Below are 18,901 nucleotides of genomic sequence, written 5' to 3' on the forward strand. Positions count from 1 at the left end.
GCCAGAAGGGAGCTAAACAAGTCAGTATAAATAGTACAATTCATGTACCGCATAGCTTATACATGATTCAGAGTAAGAGAAATGGCGTACAATTTGGCATTGATCACAGAAACTATAGAGGGGATCTTGTGTGTAACCACGAAACCACAACATATCATGGCAGAGATCAGACTCACTTGATGTTGAACCATCTATATAAATGAGAATGAAAGAGTGGTTAGAAAAATGTTTTGCGAATGAAAAGACGGTAATTCTAGTCAGGAGTACCTGCATTTCTCCAAGAACGCAAATAAAGATCATAGGTGATAATGGTAATAAGCCATGGTGGGGTGGGCTGACCAGTAGAGATAGTAACGTCATCCAAGGAAAGACCCAATTCAGCTAGTTGTACCTAGATACAAAGGCCAAAAGGAACAATGGAAGACTGTCTATTCTGAAAAAGTGTGGCTCACTGCGGAAGGAAAACACAATCTCAGGTGGGATGCTGTGGTAAAGATCAAAGTTTTGAAGTATACAGTTTTGGAGTATATAATTGCAAATGGTGGAGGTGTAGAGGAGGTTCCTGAGAGCCAATGTACAAACTCTGGACTGGAGAAGTGTGGAAATCCTCCGTGCAAAGATGAAGCCCAGATAGTGAGTGAGGTCCAACATCTTTAAGGCCGAGATCCTGGCAGAGCCATAGACCAGAGACCCATAGTCTAGATTTGGTTAAATGAGAGCACAGTAGATTTTTAGCATTGAACATCGATCTGCTCCCCAATAAATGGAAGGGAGGACACAGAGGATGTTCAGTGCCTTTGTGCTCTTGATGCATAGCTGCTTGATGTGTGGAATGAAAGTCAGCCTAGGTCAAATATAAGTTCCAAGAACTTTGCCTCAGGGACCACAGGAAGCACAACTTCAATGAGACAGAGCTTGGGACTGGAGCAAATACCTCGTTGGTGACAAAGATGCTAGCAAATGATTTTATAGAGAGAAGAAGTAAAACTGTTTGCTGTGTTCCACTTTAGTAAATGACGAGGGCAGTGTGTAGGTGCCATTCAACAAACCTCATGCTCGATGATTGATACGATATGCTCAATTCGTCGACGTAGAGACCATTTGCATCTGTAGGGTGGAGTTCTCCTGTGATGGCATTAATTTTTATACTGAAATGTGTGACACTCAAGACACAGCCTTGAAAGACTTTAAGTTCCTGTCAGAAAGAATGGAAAAGTGTCGAATCACACAAACTAAGAATCGCTGGTTCTTTAAGAATATTTGATAAAAATGAGCAAATGGCTACGAGTAGAGGTGTCGCAAAATATCATGCCCCCATGTAGTATCACAAGTCTTCTCAAGAAAAAAATACAGAAACAAGATTTTGTCACTTGATAAAGTTTTCCCTGATTGACGTTTCAAGTGGAATCAGGTGGCCTACAGTGGAGTACCCACACTGGGTGGGCGAGAAGAAGTTGTTTCAGTCGAGAACCAAACAAGACAAACATTATCTATCCTCTCTGATATCTTATAGTTACAGCTTGTCAAAGCAATTGAATGGTAGTTTGAAGGAATTTTGGAATCTTTCCCAGGCTCAGAAAAAGGGATGACAATAGCCTGGCACCAATCATCAGAAAAAGCATTCTCCTACCAGATCTGGCTAAAACAACCAGAAGAATAGCAAGAGAGGCAGAAGGGAGAGATGGTGCAGCATCTCATAGTGAATATCATCAGGTCCCGACTGATATACTGCCAGACTGATGAAGAGCAAGCTTGAGTTCTACCTGTGTAAAGGGGCAATTATAGTCATATAAATGATCAGTTCAAAAGGAAAGAGTTGATCGTTCTGCCCGAGTCTTAATTGCTAAAAAGGTGGAGGATGATGCAGATGTGCTTGATGCACAAGAAAAGCTTTTGCCGAGAGAATAGGTTATGCTCTTGGCATCAGCAACTTCCTGGCCATTGATGAGCAAGATTGGAAATCCTGTCCCATATGAATTTGGAACTAGTGGTAGAAGAAATGCCAACTGTGTATTTAATCCAAGATTCCTTCTGGCTTTGATATCTTATCTGTCGAGCATTTGCACGTGCTCTCTGAAAAGCCATGTAATTTAAAAGCGTGGGATACCTATAAAAGGTGAGCAGGATTCCATCTTGGATGAGGACACCGTGAAAATGTGTCGAGGTTTTAGGAATACATTGAGTAGCTGTCTGGATAATACAATCAATCACTGTTACCATGCAATCATCTACTGATGGCTTACAGATGACAGCAGGATCAAGTTCCGAGAGAACAGTGAAAGAGGACCAATTGGCCTGGTTCATCTTCCACTCAGGCACGCGGTTTGGGTGGCATTAATAAGAGCCAGTCTCTATCAAAGTGATAGTAAAATTATCACTACCCCATGGGTCACTGTCAACCCTTGAAGAAAAGTAAGAGAAAGTGAAGGGGAGCAGCTACATAGATCAATACCAGACTGACTAGGTGCATGAAAATAAGTATAAGAACTAGTATTGAAGAGAGAAAGGTTGTGAACCAAGAGCATACACTTTACGGAATGACCCCTTCCATCAATATCAGGACCACCTCAGAAGAGATTATGTCCATTAAAATCTCCCAGGATTAAAAAGGGAAACGGTAACTGTTAAATGAGACATTAAGTCTGGCTGATCATAGGTCTCTTCAGGAGCCAGGAAGAGAGAACAAATAGTAATGGTATGACCCAAGGAAACACAGATGGCTACGGCCTCCAAGGGTATATCAAGTGATAAATACAGGGTGGGCACATGCTTATCAACCAGAAGTGCCACTTCTCTATGCATTTGTCCATTATCCAAACTATCATTTCTGTACGAAGAAAACTGCCAAAAGGTGATTGCATTGATAGGTTTCAAAAACGTTTTCTGTAAGCCGAGACACACAGGATGATAAGAATCAATTTATTCCTTAATGTCATCTACATTTGAAGGAAAACCTCGACATTTCCACTGTATCAATATGGCCATTTTTATTTAGATGTAGAATCTTTCGATTTACGATTAAGTCGTTTTTCTTTATTAGAAGGAGATTTTTCAACCTCCATAGATTCTGCCCTGGGTCAAGTAGTCAGGTTTCTGTTGGCGGACAAAGATTCCAGCAACTGCAGGCTTGAAAAAATAATCGTTCTGCATCTCGGGGTCAGATAATAAGATTGACCCAAAGAAACGCCAGAATCTGGAGCCAAAGGATGTGGATTAAGGGGACCACTGGAAGGAGTGGTGAGGACAGAGATGGAAGTAGACATTGACTTGTCAATTCTCTTAATAACGGAAGGTGAAAAGACTCTTCAGGTGATTTGAAAACGACTCTGCTGAAGGTAAGGAGAGATCTGTGTGCACTCCCACTGTAGCAGTGAAATGGAGTGTAGTAACATATGTCCTAGATGGAGTGAGAGACAATAATTTCCAAGCCTCTGAGTTAATAGTGTGGTTCCAGTTCGTACTTGTAAGCGTCGTGGTCTTTGTCACCAGAACGACCACATGTTAAAGAACCACGACATGATGTCTTTACGTGACCGAACTGCTGATACTAGAAACATCTGATAGGGTTGGGAATGTATGGCTGTACTTTACAGTTCAGATAACCTGCCTTTACTATGACAGGTGGACATAGTGATGTAAGCGTCAAAATCAGAACATTGGTAGTCAGCATAATTCCATGTTTGTGACTGGAGAGTCGGAGCAATGCGAAAACAAAATTAAAATATTCAGAAAAAGAAGATAATTTATGATTTTAATCAAATACAGTTAGCTGTTATGAAACGTTTTACACTGGGAAAAGTTGTGGTGCTAACCCATCTTCGAACTACTGATTGGGTTTTGGTATTAGTATTTCTCGATATTATTAGTAAATGCAGTTGGATTTTGGTTTAATTATACAGAATAAGACTGTACTGAACTTTAAACTGCTCTTAAGTGAACATTTTGAATATTCACGTTTTGAATTAGCATACTTTCAGAGCTCTTCACGGAAATGACACTAGGTGTATGTATATTTGTATGTACCTTATTCAAAAACGCGATGACAAGATACATGTCCCTCCCCACAAGAAAAAAGAAAAATTAAAATATTTTTATCATCGAAAACAATCTGTGTCTTCAATTATGCATCAATGTAATAGCATATGAACACATTTGGAATTATTAGCAGGCATAGTTCAGGTGCTTGTGCCTGTAATAATATTTTGAACCAGACTATATGTATATATTCATCGTCTGCAGCTGATTATAGGAAGGCAGTTATTCGGTAATATAATAAGATAAATAGTTAGATATATAACTATAAATAAACCTAAATAATTTAGCAGCAAAATATTGCATAAGATGAGAAAGGTGGAATAAATAAAAGGATAAGGTTCTGAAATTGGTGTTTAGTGCGAATTAATACATTTGAAAATATTACCTTCAGAAGATAACACACAGTAACAAAATCATATATGAAATTATTCCTCGGAATAATATAGTGACGTAAAGGTAGCATGATTTTACTTTCAAAAGATAACTTACAGTAGGAAGATGTTACTTGGGTTTACTTTATAAACACGATACACCGTGAGAAAGGTGTTATATGAGTTTACTTTTTGAGATTGTTAATCAAATTGATGCCTGGTTTCATTTTTAGTAACACATTAAATTTAAGAATTATACCAAGTAGGCAGTGAGTGTTGTGCCCACACTCATAAGATAGTACATTATGTCTTTCTGAGGAGCAAACAAGAGGAATTCGTTTTTGTTCTTGTTTTATCGAGGGCACCAGCAGAAGGAAGGAAGGGAACTGGAGAGAAACGTTGGCTATTCAAATAATTTCAGCTTATAATTTTTAAACTTTGCAAATAAAATTCCAGTACTTGTTAAACAACTTAGAGCTATATATCTTAATTTATTGCAACCGAAGTTCAGTAAATACGGTAGTTTAAGTTTCTGAATACTTGATATTAAATACGTTAAAGACAATGAAAAACAACAAAACTTTGCATTGGCCTAAATCTCACTTAAACTACCGTATTTTACGCCTTGTAAGACGTTACATGGTGGAGGACACACCCTAATTTTGTGAAGACAGTTCTAAGAAAAATTTTTTTTTCTTAGCTTTCACTTTTTTTCAACCTACTGAGTAAATACAGTCAAATACATATTTTTACAGTATAGTGACAATATTAGTAAAATTGAATGTTTTATGCTATTGAAAATACTTGTAATTGGTAAGTGGTAAAATTACGATCTGTATGAGAGGCCGTTTTGAGTAGACCCTAAATTAATCTGTTGCCTTAATCCATTACTTTTGTCTTGGAAGACGCATAGGAATTTTTCAAGGTGTTTTTAAAAGAAAAGATGGGTCTTACAAGACGTAAAATACGGTAATTAATAAAAAGTACTGGAAAAATACAGTTTATTACACGAAAGTTTATGTTTTTTTATCTTTAGTCGTAAACGCAGTTTTGTAAAGTATTCTATCGTTGACAGCTTATTTTGGATTATTTGGTGACTTAAATAAAGTTCATTCCACGTTACAATATGAGATATTTCTTCAATAAATGGTTTCTACTGACATGTTTCTAAGCCTACTTTCTAAAATAAACTTTTCAGCATAAACTTCATAACTAAATATAGGCCAAACTTCAAATACATTTCAACATAAATCTCGAGACATATATATCCGATTTAAATAATTTTTTTTTACAGATTAATACATAACTCACCGTGTAACTGAAGAGAACAGATGTAATAATAGCTTTCATTGAGCAATTTTTCTAACATTGAACTGACTGGCACTGATGCCTAACTCATCACTGATTATTCATATTTATACCGTTTTCTTACAAAGTCAAGAACTTGAAGTTATTGTGATAACTAGTTATGTCTAGCAAGCATCTAAGTTAGATATATTATTAACCAGTAATCTTAACATTCGAAATATAAGTGAATTGCCTGCAGTGGCTTAGCTATAAGGTGGGCACAGCACTAACAGCACATTGTATAGCTTTGCACTTAACAGAAAAAAAATACAAAATCAACAACAATAAATAAATAACGCAACTGAGTTAAGACTTAATAGAACTGGTAGAAGAAGTACGTTTGTAAGAATAACCTTTGGTTAATTAAATATATATATTACTTTGTGCCACCTGTCAACTTCGAGATAATTTACACTTCATTAATTATTTGAAACCCTTAATAAGAAGTTAATTTTCGGTTTGCCGCTAGGTTGCAATTTCTTATAATGATTTCTAAATTCAACATAATATAGAGTCAATAGGTGACCTAGGTCTTTACACAATTCCAAGCATTATTTAAAACTATATCAATTACAGTAATATGTTAGTTCTTAAAAATAGTCACTATATGAAAAATCTAAACCATTAAACACAAAACTAAACATTTGTGGCGACGTGTTTAAGCAAGTAACTTTGACTTTTATTTCTGTCAAGAATGATAAAAGATAAAAGTTAGCGCTTAATAAGCTGAATAGAATAAATAATCACACCTCCTTGATTGTGTGGCCTAAGTTTCTGAATACTTGATACTAAATATATTAAAGACAATGAACAACTAATTGACACGGAAATCAGTTTTCCAATATGTGTGCTTCATCTAGTGTAAATTAACAGAAAGAACGTCGTTATTTATTACTAACTATATCTACAAATGACCCAGGATGACCAAGCGTGTTAAGGCGTGCGACTTGTAATCTGAGGGTCGCGGGTTCGCATCCCCGTCGCGCCAAACACGCTCGCGCTTTCAGCCGTGGGGACGTTATAATGTGACGATTAATCCCATTATTCGTTGGTAAAAGAGTAGCTCAAGAGTTGGCGGTGGGTGGTGATGACTAGCTACCTTCCCTCTAGTCTTACACTGCTAAATTAGGGACAGATAGCCCTCGAGTAGCTTTATGCGAAATTAAAAAAAACAAACATATCTACAAATACAGAGAAAATCATATTTATGAAAAAGAAATGAATAGATAACAACCTTTGGGATATGACTAAAATTTGGCATTTAGTTTAAAATTTGTGGAAATAAGTAACTGAAAATATTGTCGTTTAGTGAAAAGCAACCCATTGTAGAAGTTAATAGGCGTTTAACAATGAACTATACAATTTTATAAACTAGTGCTTATTTGGAGCACGATAAAACATCTACCGCGTATCTGCGACAAACTGTAAGGAAAAATCAAGACTTTTGTGTTCGTTTAACTGTTTCTAACGGGAAAGTCGTGTGACAACAGCTCAATTTTGTTTGTTTGTTTTGGAATTTCGCACATAGCTACTCGAGGGTTATCTGTGCTAGCCGTCCCTAATTTAGCAGTGTAAGACTAGAGACAAGGCAGCTAGTCATCACCACCCACCGCCAACTCTTGGGATACTCTTTTACCAACGAATAGTGAGATTGACCATAACTTTATAACGCCCCCACGGCTGAAAGGGCGAGTATGTTTGGCGCGACCGGGATCCGAACCCGCGACCCTCAGATTACGAGTCGCACGCCTTAACACGCTTGGCCATGCCGGGCCGCACAGCTCAATTTACAAACAGTTAAAATTTATTTTTATTTTTTCAGTGATTAGGTATTGACGAACAACTTTATTTTCATTCACTGTAGTTAAAAATATTAATTTTCTTCTTAATTTATTGGAAATACTCTAATTAATTTCGAGTTATTTTGAGAAGAACCACACAGATGATTTTGCTTAGTTTATATAGTTATAACGAGCAGTGGTGGGATTGAGCCCGTTCGCATCGGTTCGTAAGAACATGTTCTTACTGGTTCTTAGCCATCTGATGCTAAATGTACAATGTATCGACTGTCACTATGGGAATTCAGGTTAACAAAAACGCTGTTCTCTGCTTTATTAGTAAAAGTGTTAATATCCGTACCAGCCGTTCTGAAATACATTTTTACTTCAAGTAGGTTTCTCATCATCACGAAAATCTTTATTTAAATGTGTAGGCATATTCTATTTTTACTTGTTGACTTAACCGACTGTTAGGATTGAGAGGAATGGTGTCTTTATCACAGCACGATAATCAAAATCACGATAACAATGATATCACAGTGGCAAGGTCTTAGTGTGGTATCTCACAATCTATTGATTACCGTTGTTAACAATCATTCTCATTATACGAGGTCTGTTCAAAAAATACGCGGACTGTTTGAATTGCGCGGCTCCAGTTGGTTCCAAGGAATCCGCTTGGTGTCGCTAGGTTCGCACAGATCAGCTGATTACGATGCCATTTCCCGATTGCAGATATCTTCATTTGTGTATTAGCTACGCGATTTTAAGTGAAGTGCGATTTTTTTCGTCTGGCGGATTTCAGAATGAATGACCTGAAGGAGCAACGACTTACTGTGAAATTTTGTGTTAAACTTGGAAAATTTGTGACTGAAACATGGCTTAACACGGCTTACGGTGATGTTGCTATGAAGCGTATGGCATGTTTCAAGTGGCATGAACGTTTGATGGATGGTCGACAGTCCATTGAAGATGATGAGCGTCCTGGACGTCCTTCCACGTCAACTGACGACCCACACGTCGACAAAATCAACACCCTGGTGCGGGCAAATCGACGTCTGACTGTCAGGGAGCTTGCTGAAGAGTGTGGGATATAAGTTGGATCTTGTTACGAGATTTTGACCGAAAAATTGAAGATGCACCGCGTTGCTGCAAAATTTGTGCTACGCCTGATGACGGACGAACAAAAAGCCCATCGCGTCCTGGTTTGTCAGGAACTGCTTGATCGTTCAGAAGAAGATGAAAACTTCTTGTCAAGGATCATAACAGGTAATGAATCATGGGTTTATGGTTATGACATTGAAACGAAGGTCCAATCGTCCCAGTGGATGTGTGAAACATTCCCAGACCCAAAAAAGCTCACCAAGTTCGATCCAAGGTCAAGGTGATGCTGACAGTTTTCTTCGATGCTAAGGGTGTTGTTCACCACGAGTACCTCCCCGAAGGCTCGACAGTCAACTGGACTTACTACATTGAAGTTCTGAAACGTCTGAGGGACGCCATCCGTCGCAAAAGGCCAGAAATGTGGAGGAGTGGCGACTGGTTTTTCCATCACGACAACGCTCCAGCCCATTCAGCCCTCAGAAATCGTGAATTTTTGGCCAAACACTCGATCACTGTTCTTCCCCACCCCCCTACTCACCTGACCTTGCTCCTTGCGATTTTTTCTTGTTCCCCAAACTCAAAAGACCCTTGAAAGGAAGAAGATTTGAGACGATTCCCGAGATTAAGGCAAATGCGACGAAGGAGCTGGAGGACATTACAAAAGAAGCGTACCAGGACTGTTTCAACAAGTGGAAACACCGTTGGGATAAGTGTGTGCGTTGGGGAGGAGAGTACTTTGAAGGGGTCACAGACCTGTAACTTCTAAATAAAGTACATTTTGTTTTATGACGTCAGTCCGCGTATTTTTTGAACAGACCTCGTACATATTTAAAGGGGATAAATCCCTTCTTATCCTAACTTTATAGAATTCTGTACCCATTCCTTAAAACGAGTATCTCCTCTATCCAGGTGAGCATGACATAGAACTTCAGCGTGAAGTATATGTAAACGTCATAATAGTTGTACCAAGTAATCTTTGTGTTATGAAGAAGGTTAGCATAAGCTTACACATTTCTACATCTGGTTTGCAAGTATGTTAAAGCTATCTTTAATACACCTCTGTGAAGATGTAGAAAAAATGTACCTTTATATATGTATATATCTTATATTTTCATTGTGACACCAAGGAATTTTGCATCGTTCACCCAAGGGCAGGATGTAGTGTAGGTGTTACCGTGGAAGAGAATCACAAAAGGTGGTTCTACATGTTGGCGTTTAGCCCAGTTGATTCACTATGATGATACTTTATGACGGGTGAGTAGTTATTAGCCATGGTCCAGTGCAGTTAAACACAACAAAAAACGTCAGGAGGTACGCGCTAGTAAAATGTGATTTCCTTGATCGCACGCAAGTGGTGGTAATGACCGGTAGGTGCCAGTGAAGAATAGAAGTAAGGGTCATTAGGCTGAAAGTTCTGAAAAATGGTTAGGGCAAACAAAGATACTCGTCTGTGGTGTGATCACATTCTTACAATAATTTTTAGACAGTATACCTACCAAATCAGCATTAACTAGCAAGTAGCGATAAAACTATCTTAGCTATTGGCCTATTCCTAGAAAAACCGTCTCTGAATGGTGCGTATGAAAATGGCGAATAAATTAGACGATCAAAGATTGAAACACTCTACAAATAGAAACCAGCGATACATAAGTATATAGTTCGCGCAAGATTGTAAGAAAACAATGTTTCAACCACAATATAACAATGATTGCAATGTAAACAATATGTCTTACAAATCATAATTGGCTCAGCATGGCAAGATGATGACTAGCTGCCTTCCCTCCAGTCTTATACTGCTAAATTAGGGACGGCTAGCGCAGATAGCTCTCGTGTAGATTTGCGCGAAATAAAAAACAAACAAACTAACTAAAGCAGTAGAATTTCGATTTTTATTATTTCTTTTAATTATTAAGTGTCAACGATTCCAAGAATACCTTTTCTTTTTTACATGGTGCACTGGCTCACCGGTTTTTAAACTGGTACTAACCATCTGGACAAGACTAAATATTACAATGAGACAAATACTGAGACCTACTTATTTGAAAGACGAATATGAAATTAACTAATAATTTTGTTTTGAGAACTCATAAAAGTCATTACGTAATCTAACTATAGTATATACACCAAAACATACATTAGGATTAAAATATTATCTTGAGATATTTTAAGATAATAATTTAAATTCCCATTTTAAATTCGTTAGTATGGAACAGAAATTACAAGCACAAAATAGTGTAAGAATCTGAGTACGGAAATATTGAATTGAAGTACTGTGAGAATTTGAGTACAGAAACATTGAGTTAAAATAGTGTAAGAACCTGAGTACAGAAACATTGAGTTGAAACGGTGTAAGAATCTAAGTACAGAAACACTGAGTGTGAATATTTTTGTTCATTGTTGTTGACAGATTTATCTTATTACCAATTAAAAATAGATTCAAAATGGAGAACATATTTAACTTCAAAATGCCACACATATCTAAATAAACTTTTATTCCATTTTAAAAATTCTTTACACATGAGAATTTTTCAAAATACCAGTCAGAAAAAGACCCATTGGAAGATGAAGGTTAAGAGGGAGACAAAGTTTCAAACAAGCAGTTAAAAATAGAGAAACAACGCTAGAGGAATGCTTAGGAACAATAATTATATCCAATCAGTGACAGAGTTTTGTGGTTAGTGCATCTGACAGGAAAAGATGAAGAATTTTATGAAATTACTTTAAAATTTTATCTACACACTACAGGAAGAGTAATGTGTTGTTTGTCAATAGAAATTAGAATGACATCATATAATTGACGCTTAACGCTGCAATTTGTTCTGTCGTGACGTCAGTAAAATGTGCGCATGTCGTGAATCACGAGAAGGATTATGTATACTGTACGCTACAACATAGCATGACATATACACTTTAAAAGCAAGAAATCAAGATATTTGTCTCTCTTAATTTTGGTTTTATTTACTTTTGAACCAGAACACTTTACTGGACCCCGTGGAAGTACGTCTGGTGGTATTTATTAAAAATGATTTAAAAAACATTCATGAAGTCCTAACTTCTATTTTTCATAATGAATTTATTTCTGAAACTTTTAGAAACTGAAAGTCTAAATTTGTAAATGTAGACGAACTTAGGAATGAAGTTAGGTTATACTGTTTGTTTGTTATTAAGCACAAAGTTTCACAGTGGGCTATCTATACCTTATCTATCACGGATATCGAAACCCTCGTTATAAGCCCTCAGAATCACCAGGAAGTTTTCGAGAAAAAAATAAACGATTAATTAGTAAAATCGAAGTAACCTATTTAGCAGAATTTCGTCCTTTTATAAATTTTTCGCAATTCTTTGTACCACTGACGATGATCTAATTTCGTGTTTCGTTTTACCAGTGCACTCATTTATGATGACTCAGTGAATATATACTTTGTATAGCAAGTTAATAATGTATTGACGTGTATATTAGAAAACATGTTAATGATTTTAATTTGTACTTTTAAATTATATTGTAAGGAGTGGAATACTGGCTTACTAATCAGACAGGACCTATCAACCATTACCAATCTCTGATCAAATATAAAACAGCTTCTATTTGCTCTTAACGAAAATTTTCCAACTTCTTGCTCACTAATTACCATGAAACTTTCATGAGGTTTTTGAGTTTGTGTCAAGGGGTTCCTAAAACCCCTTTACTTAATTCGTTTTCTCATTTTTTAGTGTGTTTTTTTCTGCTACTGTTTTACTGATGACTTTCCCAACTCTGATCGCCAGGAGACTTTCAGGGGTTTCAGAATCATAATAAGATCTTATATAATATATTGGAAAAGCTCACCAGGAGGAGCAAACATTAAGGAAAATTTATTTCAGTGTTAAGGAGACCTAATGACACATAGCACACATGCATACCGTTTCGCCATTCCTGTAAAGTTAAAGAAATGAACGACGTGGATAGCATGATACCTTTGCTATTATGCTTGAAACATAAGTTGGAATTAATTTCCTGAATAGTGAAAACGTCGGTAAATTTTTGTTTTGGTTTGTTTTTTAACTTCAAACACACAGGTATACCACTTTTCGGTCCGGAATGGCCAGGTAGTTATAGTACCTGACTCGCGTAATCTGAGGGTCGCGGGTTCGAATCCCCATCAATCAAATATGCTTACCCTATCAGCTGTGGGGGCGTTATATTGCGAAAGTCAGTCCCACTATTCTTTGGTAAAAGAGTAGTCCAAGAGTTGATGATGGGTGATGATGATTAGCTGCCTTTCCTGCTAAATTACGGACGGCTAGTGCTGATAGCCCTCTTGTAGCTTTGCGCGAAATTCAAAAACCAAACCTACTTAGTGCCATATAAAAGGAAACAATGAGTTAAAAACCAATGGCTATGAGTAGGCTACACAGGACAACGTGTTCTCTAAGATCCTTGTAGAAACTAGACGGTAAAACAAATAAACAAAAGGTTTGATCTGGAAAAAGTTTGTTATGAAGTTACTCAAGACAAATCGACTGTCAATTGGCGCAAAGCTGTGCCTGATTATAGGACCATCGTCCTCTTACAGGCTTGATAGAGCTCTGACAACGCATGCGCAGATGGACTCAGCTGTGGTGTCAGCAAGCTCGTTCCCATGAATACCGACGTGCCCCGGTATCCAGAAAAACAGATAAAAGTAGATGAAGAAGAGAAATGAGCCAGTCCAGTCGGTTTTGAATATCGACGAAAACAAGGTGTAAATTAACGTGAAGCGATTCCACCACCAATAGAGAGCTGAGAGAGTTGCTGTAAAGACCATTGTTAGTGTAGTAGTACTTATCTTCTGTATGATTCAGGGCAAGAGGGATGGCATATAACTCGGCAGTGAACACAGGAACTGTAGAAGGAGACAGAAACTATCAGTTTAAATCATATGTTAATATTCCCAAAGAAAGGTTGCATTGACAAAAGTAGCCCTTATTCGAGCAAACAATAACAACAATTTTAATTCGCGACTTTTAAAATGTGCGCTGCACACCGGTAGTTAAAATCAGTGATTGATTTTGACCACTAAATATTTTACTTTACGTTCCCTTGTTAAACATAAAATAAAATTCAATACAAACACTCCTAAAACTCTAAACCCAGACAATAAAATTTAAAATGAAATCTTACCGTAAATCCTTTATAATCTTAGGACTGAAATTAAGCATCTCAAAATAAAATTATAAGAACCTTACCTAGACGATAAAAAAATACTTTAATGAACTTAACGAAATACTGTCTGCAATCTTACCCAAATAATTCATAGCCATCGTCACAGATGTAGGTGGCAAATGAACCGGGAGTCATATCCTTCTGAGACAATGAAACTTTGGAATATAAAGAAACTGCCGGGAGAGGGCACTGTATCGCTGCTACAGGAATATAAATTTATTTTTATTATTGCATTAGGACTAATAAGAACAAAGATATCACCCAATGTACACTGAATTAAATCGTACTTTTTATACAGTTTTTTTTATTAATCTTTCACTAGAATTAAGTTCAAAAAATGGCAAATAAAAATAAAGCAGGAACTTAAATATTAAATGTAATATTGCTAGATATCTAACCATTTTGTTTTGCGTAACCACCTCTTCAATCGCAACAAATTACCCATAATAACTATATAATAACTGTACTTTTTGAGTTTTGAAAATCCTCATTTTTTATCATTTATTGTTATATTATACCTATGATTTATAAGATATAAATTATTCTTCGAGAAAAATTTGCCGGATATTCATTTCTGTACACTTCATGTCTCTTTTATGAAAAATGCTGATGAAGAAAATAGGCTACTAGAATCGAATACAAGTCTTTATAGTTAGCTATATTTCCACGTAATTCTTACCTCGTATTTTTGTTGAATTAATAAACAAATGGAGCAGCTTAATTACGTTATTTATGCAAACGATGTTTTGACAAAATGGTTTGGTTTGAATTTCGCCCACAGCTACATGAGGGCTGTCTGGGCGGACCGTCTCAAATTTAGCAGTGAAAGACTAGAGGAAAATCCCTACCAATTAATTACCAATCAATAATAGATAAATAATAAATATTACAGTTAAAACCTCATCGTATATAAAATTTGTTTGCAAATACAACCTTCCACTATCTATTGAAACACTGAATTAAAAACAAACAAACAAGCAAAAAGTAAAGAAAAACTTTTTTTTAAGGAAGTAAGTGTAAAGATGGATAATATGAATCCTCAAAAACAGTGTAAACAAGATAGTATGGATAGCGTTTGTGTCATCCCTTGTTTGTATTGTTGGGGTTGGTATTATCCATTCGTATGTTTACTTCCTATTTTTGAAAAGTGTTTTCTTTACTTGTATGTATTGAAATGTCCTTTCTCACCAACTGACAAGTCGGACACCACATGGGCATGTGGTTAAGGCGCTAGATTCGTAATCTGAAGGTCGCGGGTTCGGATCCCTGTCGCACCACATATGCTCGCCCTTTCAGCCGTGAGGGCGTTATAAAGTTACAGTCAATACTATTGGTAATACAGTCGTCGTCACAACTGTAAGTAGTGAAATAACTGTTAATACTATTGTTAAGTTTCCTGCTTAAACCTTAAAGTTTGAGGTCTAACTATGGACATTCAGTGGCTTTAGTGGAAGAAACTCATCGCAAATCACTGTTAAATCTTTGTGATGATCGATTTATCTTTTTCTTTAAATCCCTGATAGGGATCTAAGTGATAATTAATGATTTTCAGAAACCATTCTGTCACTTTTTGCTTTGCTTGTGTAGAGGGGGAGTTAAGTGAACCGAAATATTGATAACAAGTGAGATAGAAAATTACTTGAAAGAGAAAGTGCAGAAGGGGGAAGACAAAAAGAAATCAGTATGAGGAAGCCCTGTAATGATAGGATTTGCTTTTAGGGCTATAGCTAAAAGGCAAGAAATAAATGGCTTGAGATTGTAGAATATTGTTGAAACATATAATTTTCTTTATTGATTAAATTTTGATATCAAGTGAGCTTCCTCCGTCGTTCGCCTTAGAAGAGATTTTGTTAAGTCATTGAAAATCTATAAAAATACGAAGTTTTATCAGAATTATCTAGGAATATGAATAAATGGATTTTCATACCGTACCTGCAACTTCAACACCCAGGCTACAAAGACCGCAGAGCACAGTAATTCGTATTACTACAACACTAACAGGATACGTGTAATGTTATCTCGCATAGATCACATAAGTTTGTTTGTTTTTTTCTTATTAATGACAGAATATTTGAATTAGGTACGATACACTTCGAAAAAGACTATCGGCCTTAATACTCTTATTGATGCGGTGATAATGTCCTGTTATTAGCTTTACTCCATTTGACTGTGTTATTTACAAGTTCCCATTTAACTAGCATGTGGCTGAATTAATTCTCTTAATCAAAAAAGAAATTAATTAGAGATTTTGAAACATATTTATTTATCCGCATATAAAGAAACAAGTTCAAATAACAATTTACTTTTGAAAAGTTATTTCTATAATTAATTTTCCTACTGACAATTTGTCCTTAAAATTAGAGATTTTATCTTGTTTTCAATTGCTTTAAGATCACCATTCTCATTTCCATTTGTATACTATTTACTGTCACGTTTATAGAACCTTACAAAAAGTTCCTTTATAGAGAGCTACTATCTCCGATCATCCTTGAGGCACGCTTTATTTCTACCCAAGTATTATGATATATATATATATATATACACACACGAGAGAAATGCTTTGAAAATACCAGGCCTATAATATCCTTTCCGTTAGGGATTAAAAAGTTTAGGCAAGTCTAACATCTATGGTCATGTTGTATTAGTACTAAGCTACCTCATTTTACGCCAAGTGAAACATTATGTCTGTGATCCTTCTTTTCTGGCGCCACTTTCGCTATTGTATTGAAACAAAACCGCTTTTGTTTTCATGTGAAGTCAGAAAATGTATAAGTTTGTGTGAAGGTGATTTTTCATAGTGTTCGTGAATGCCTTACGCGGTAGAAATTACTGGATTAGCCTGCTTAGCTGTACTTTATTATCTGTAGAATCTACGTATAACTTAGGTAGGCCCGATTTTAAGATTTTTGTTACATGGCAGGGGGAAATATGACAGTGTAATTAGGTATAGTACACCAAGCTAATCTTGCAGTTGATGGTTCGTGAAACATATTGTTAATGCCACGTTATTAATTTTAAGTCATATCAAACATAATACAAAAATATATACTTCTTAAGTGGATTTTTATTGTACTGAATATGACAAAACCTAAGAAGTGATTAGTTCATTATCATTTAATGTTAGTGCGTAAGTATATGTGCATGAAATAATTAACAGTTATGTTTTCAGGGTGCTACATGTTTGTTATATCAGTGGCTCAGAGGTATGTCTACGGACTTAGAACGCTAAAAAGCTGATTTCGATACCCGTAGTGGGCAGAGCCCAGATAGTCCATTGTGGAGCTTTGTGCTTAATTCAAAACAACAACATGTTTTTTTGTATCTATTTAAGCTATTTTTGGTCTCCTTAACTGCTTCTAATGTAAGTCGCTATTTATCTTCGTATTGGTAGTAATGTACACATATACAAAAACCGGTAATTATTTTTTATATTAAGCCAAAAGTTATGTTCAGACTATTTCATGTCTTTTGCATTATTGTAAATAAAGTGTAAAGATTTTCTTTCATTATATAAAACTCTCATCCTTTTACAACTAAAATATCAGAATGCGTTTTAGTATTAAACCTATCAAAGATTTCACCAATTTTAAGAGCGTGTATTTCAGAAAAACTGACTTTACGAACGAAATAAGTCCATAATTGTTCACCTCTTTGGAGGAAGTGTGGGTGACATGAATATTAATTAGGGCCTTGTTATTCTTCAGCCTTAATTTTCAAGTATTCATATATATTTACAATCATTTTATCACTATAATGAAAAAGACTTGGGCTAATAGAATTTCTATTCGGGCTAGTGTATTTTCCTTACTTACAGGTGAAAATCATATAAAAATGTCTCATTTTGATTAACAAGTGGATAGAAGTTGACTATACAAAGGTTGATGTAGTTGTGATATAACTGTATAAAGAAAGAAAAATAACTGTTCAAAGAAATGGAAATTTGTGTGATTGGTTTCATTATTGTTTCAAAAATTAGAAAGATTGCTTCAGCCAGTAAAACTTGTAGGTAAAACAAATCACGTAATTTATTTTGTTTGTGTAAGTACGTTTAGATTGGTAAATGGTCATTTAATAAGTTGTACCAGTAGACGCTTGTCGTGTTATAGCACTTCGTTTATAGGAAAGTGTTAGAGGGCGCAGTGTGATAATTTGAAAGTCAAATCGCAAGGCATTAGTTCATATATCAAATGTTTAATATTTGTGAAACACAATACCCAATAATTACACGTGGAAGTATCACCAGTCTATATTTATTTGAGTTCATATATATATATATCATGTCGAAGGCTTATACCAGAGCCATGTTGTCTTTTTTTTCTTTTGTGGGAATACAGAGTACTTAGCGCCCTTTAATTAGTTAATTAGTTAGTTAGTTTTGGAATTTCGCACAAAGCTACTCGAGGGCTATCTGTGCTAGCCGTCCCTAATTTAGCAGTGTAAGACTAGAGGGAAGGCAGCTAGTCATCACCACCCACCGCCATCTCTTGGGCTACTCGTTTACCAACGAATAGTGGGATTGACCGTTACATTATAACGCCCCCACAGCTGGGAGGGCGAGCATGTTTGGCGCGACTCTGGCGCGAACCCGCGATCCTCAGATTACGAAGCGCACGCCTTAACGCGCTAGGCCATGCCAGGCCTGACTTGCAGGACTTGCAAGGCTAAAATCTGGGACACAGCAGATAGCTCAAAGCGTCTTTGCTATAAAGCGAGGATATCAACAACAACAAAATCATTGCAAATATCTTTCGGGTGATATTTTTACGACGTAAAAATCACATACTTGTCAAAGTTCACTCATCTGTTTGGTATAAAACTTTCTAAGGGCGATAAAAGTAATTGTCATTTGTCTACTAAGTAAAGGATGTCTAAAAAGTCACAAATTAATTATGAATCGACATTTCTCACGAAAGTGCGAATTTCAGTGAAGAAAAGATGACGTAACGGCCTAATCTATTCTTGGATTCGCTAAAGGACTAAAACAAAAACACGGAGTGCTTCGTAATCTCATATTCTACCGCCATCTAGACACATCGATTTAAAGAAAGCAACAAAGAAAAAACAATCAAAAACACCACAGTATTCGA

At 36.2% G+C, this 18,901-nt stretch overlaps 1 protein-coding gene across 1 annotated transcript in view; it reads right to left on the minus strand.

Annotated features, from left to right (window-relative positions):
- The window catches only part of LOC143237181 (CUB and sushi domain-containing protein 1-like), a 53,944-nt gene extending 39,935 nt beyond the window's left edge, over window positions 1–14,009 (minus strand). Inside the window, exon 1 of the mRNA XM_076476157.1 lies at window positions 13,894–14,009. Within this exon, the coding sequence (XP_076332272.1) occupies window positions 13,894–13,949 (56 nt within the window). The 5' untranslated portion in view covers window positions 13,950–14,009. The remainder of the gene's footprint in view (window positions 1–13,893) is intronic.
- Between the last annotated feature and the right edge of the window lie 4,892 nt (window positions 14,010–18,901).

Source organism: Tachypleus tridentatus, chromosome 13 (assembly GCF_004210375.1).
Source record: "Tachypleus tridentatus isolate NWPU-2018 chromosome 13, ASM421037v1, whole genome shotgun sequence".
In the NCBI taxonomy this organism is placed as follows: domain Eukaryota; kingdom Metazoa; phylum Arthropoda; class Merostomata; order Xiphosura; family Limulidae; genus Tachypleus; species Tachypleus tridentatus.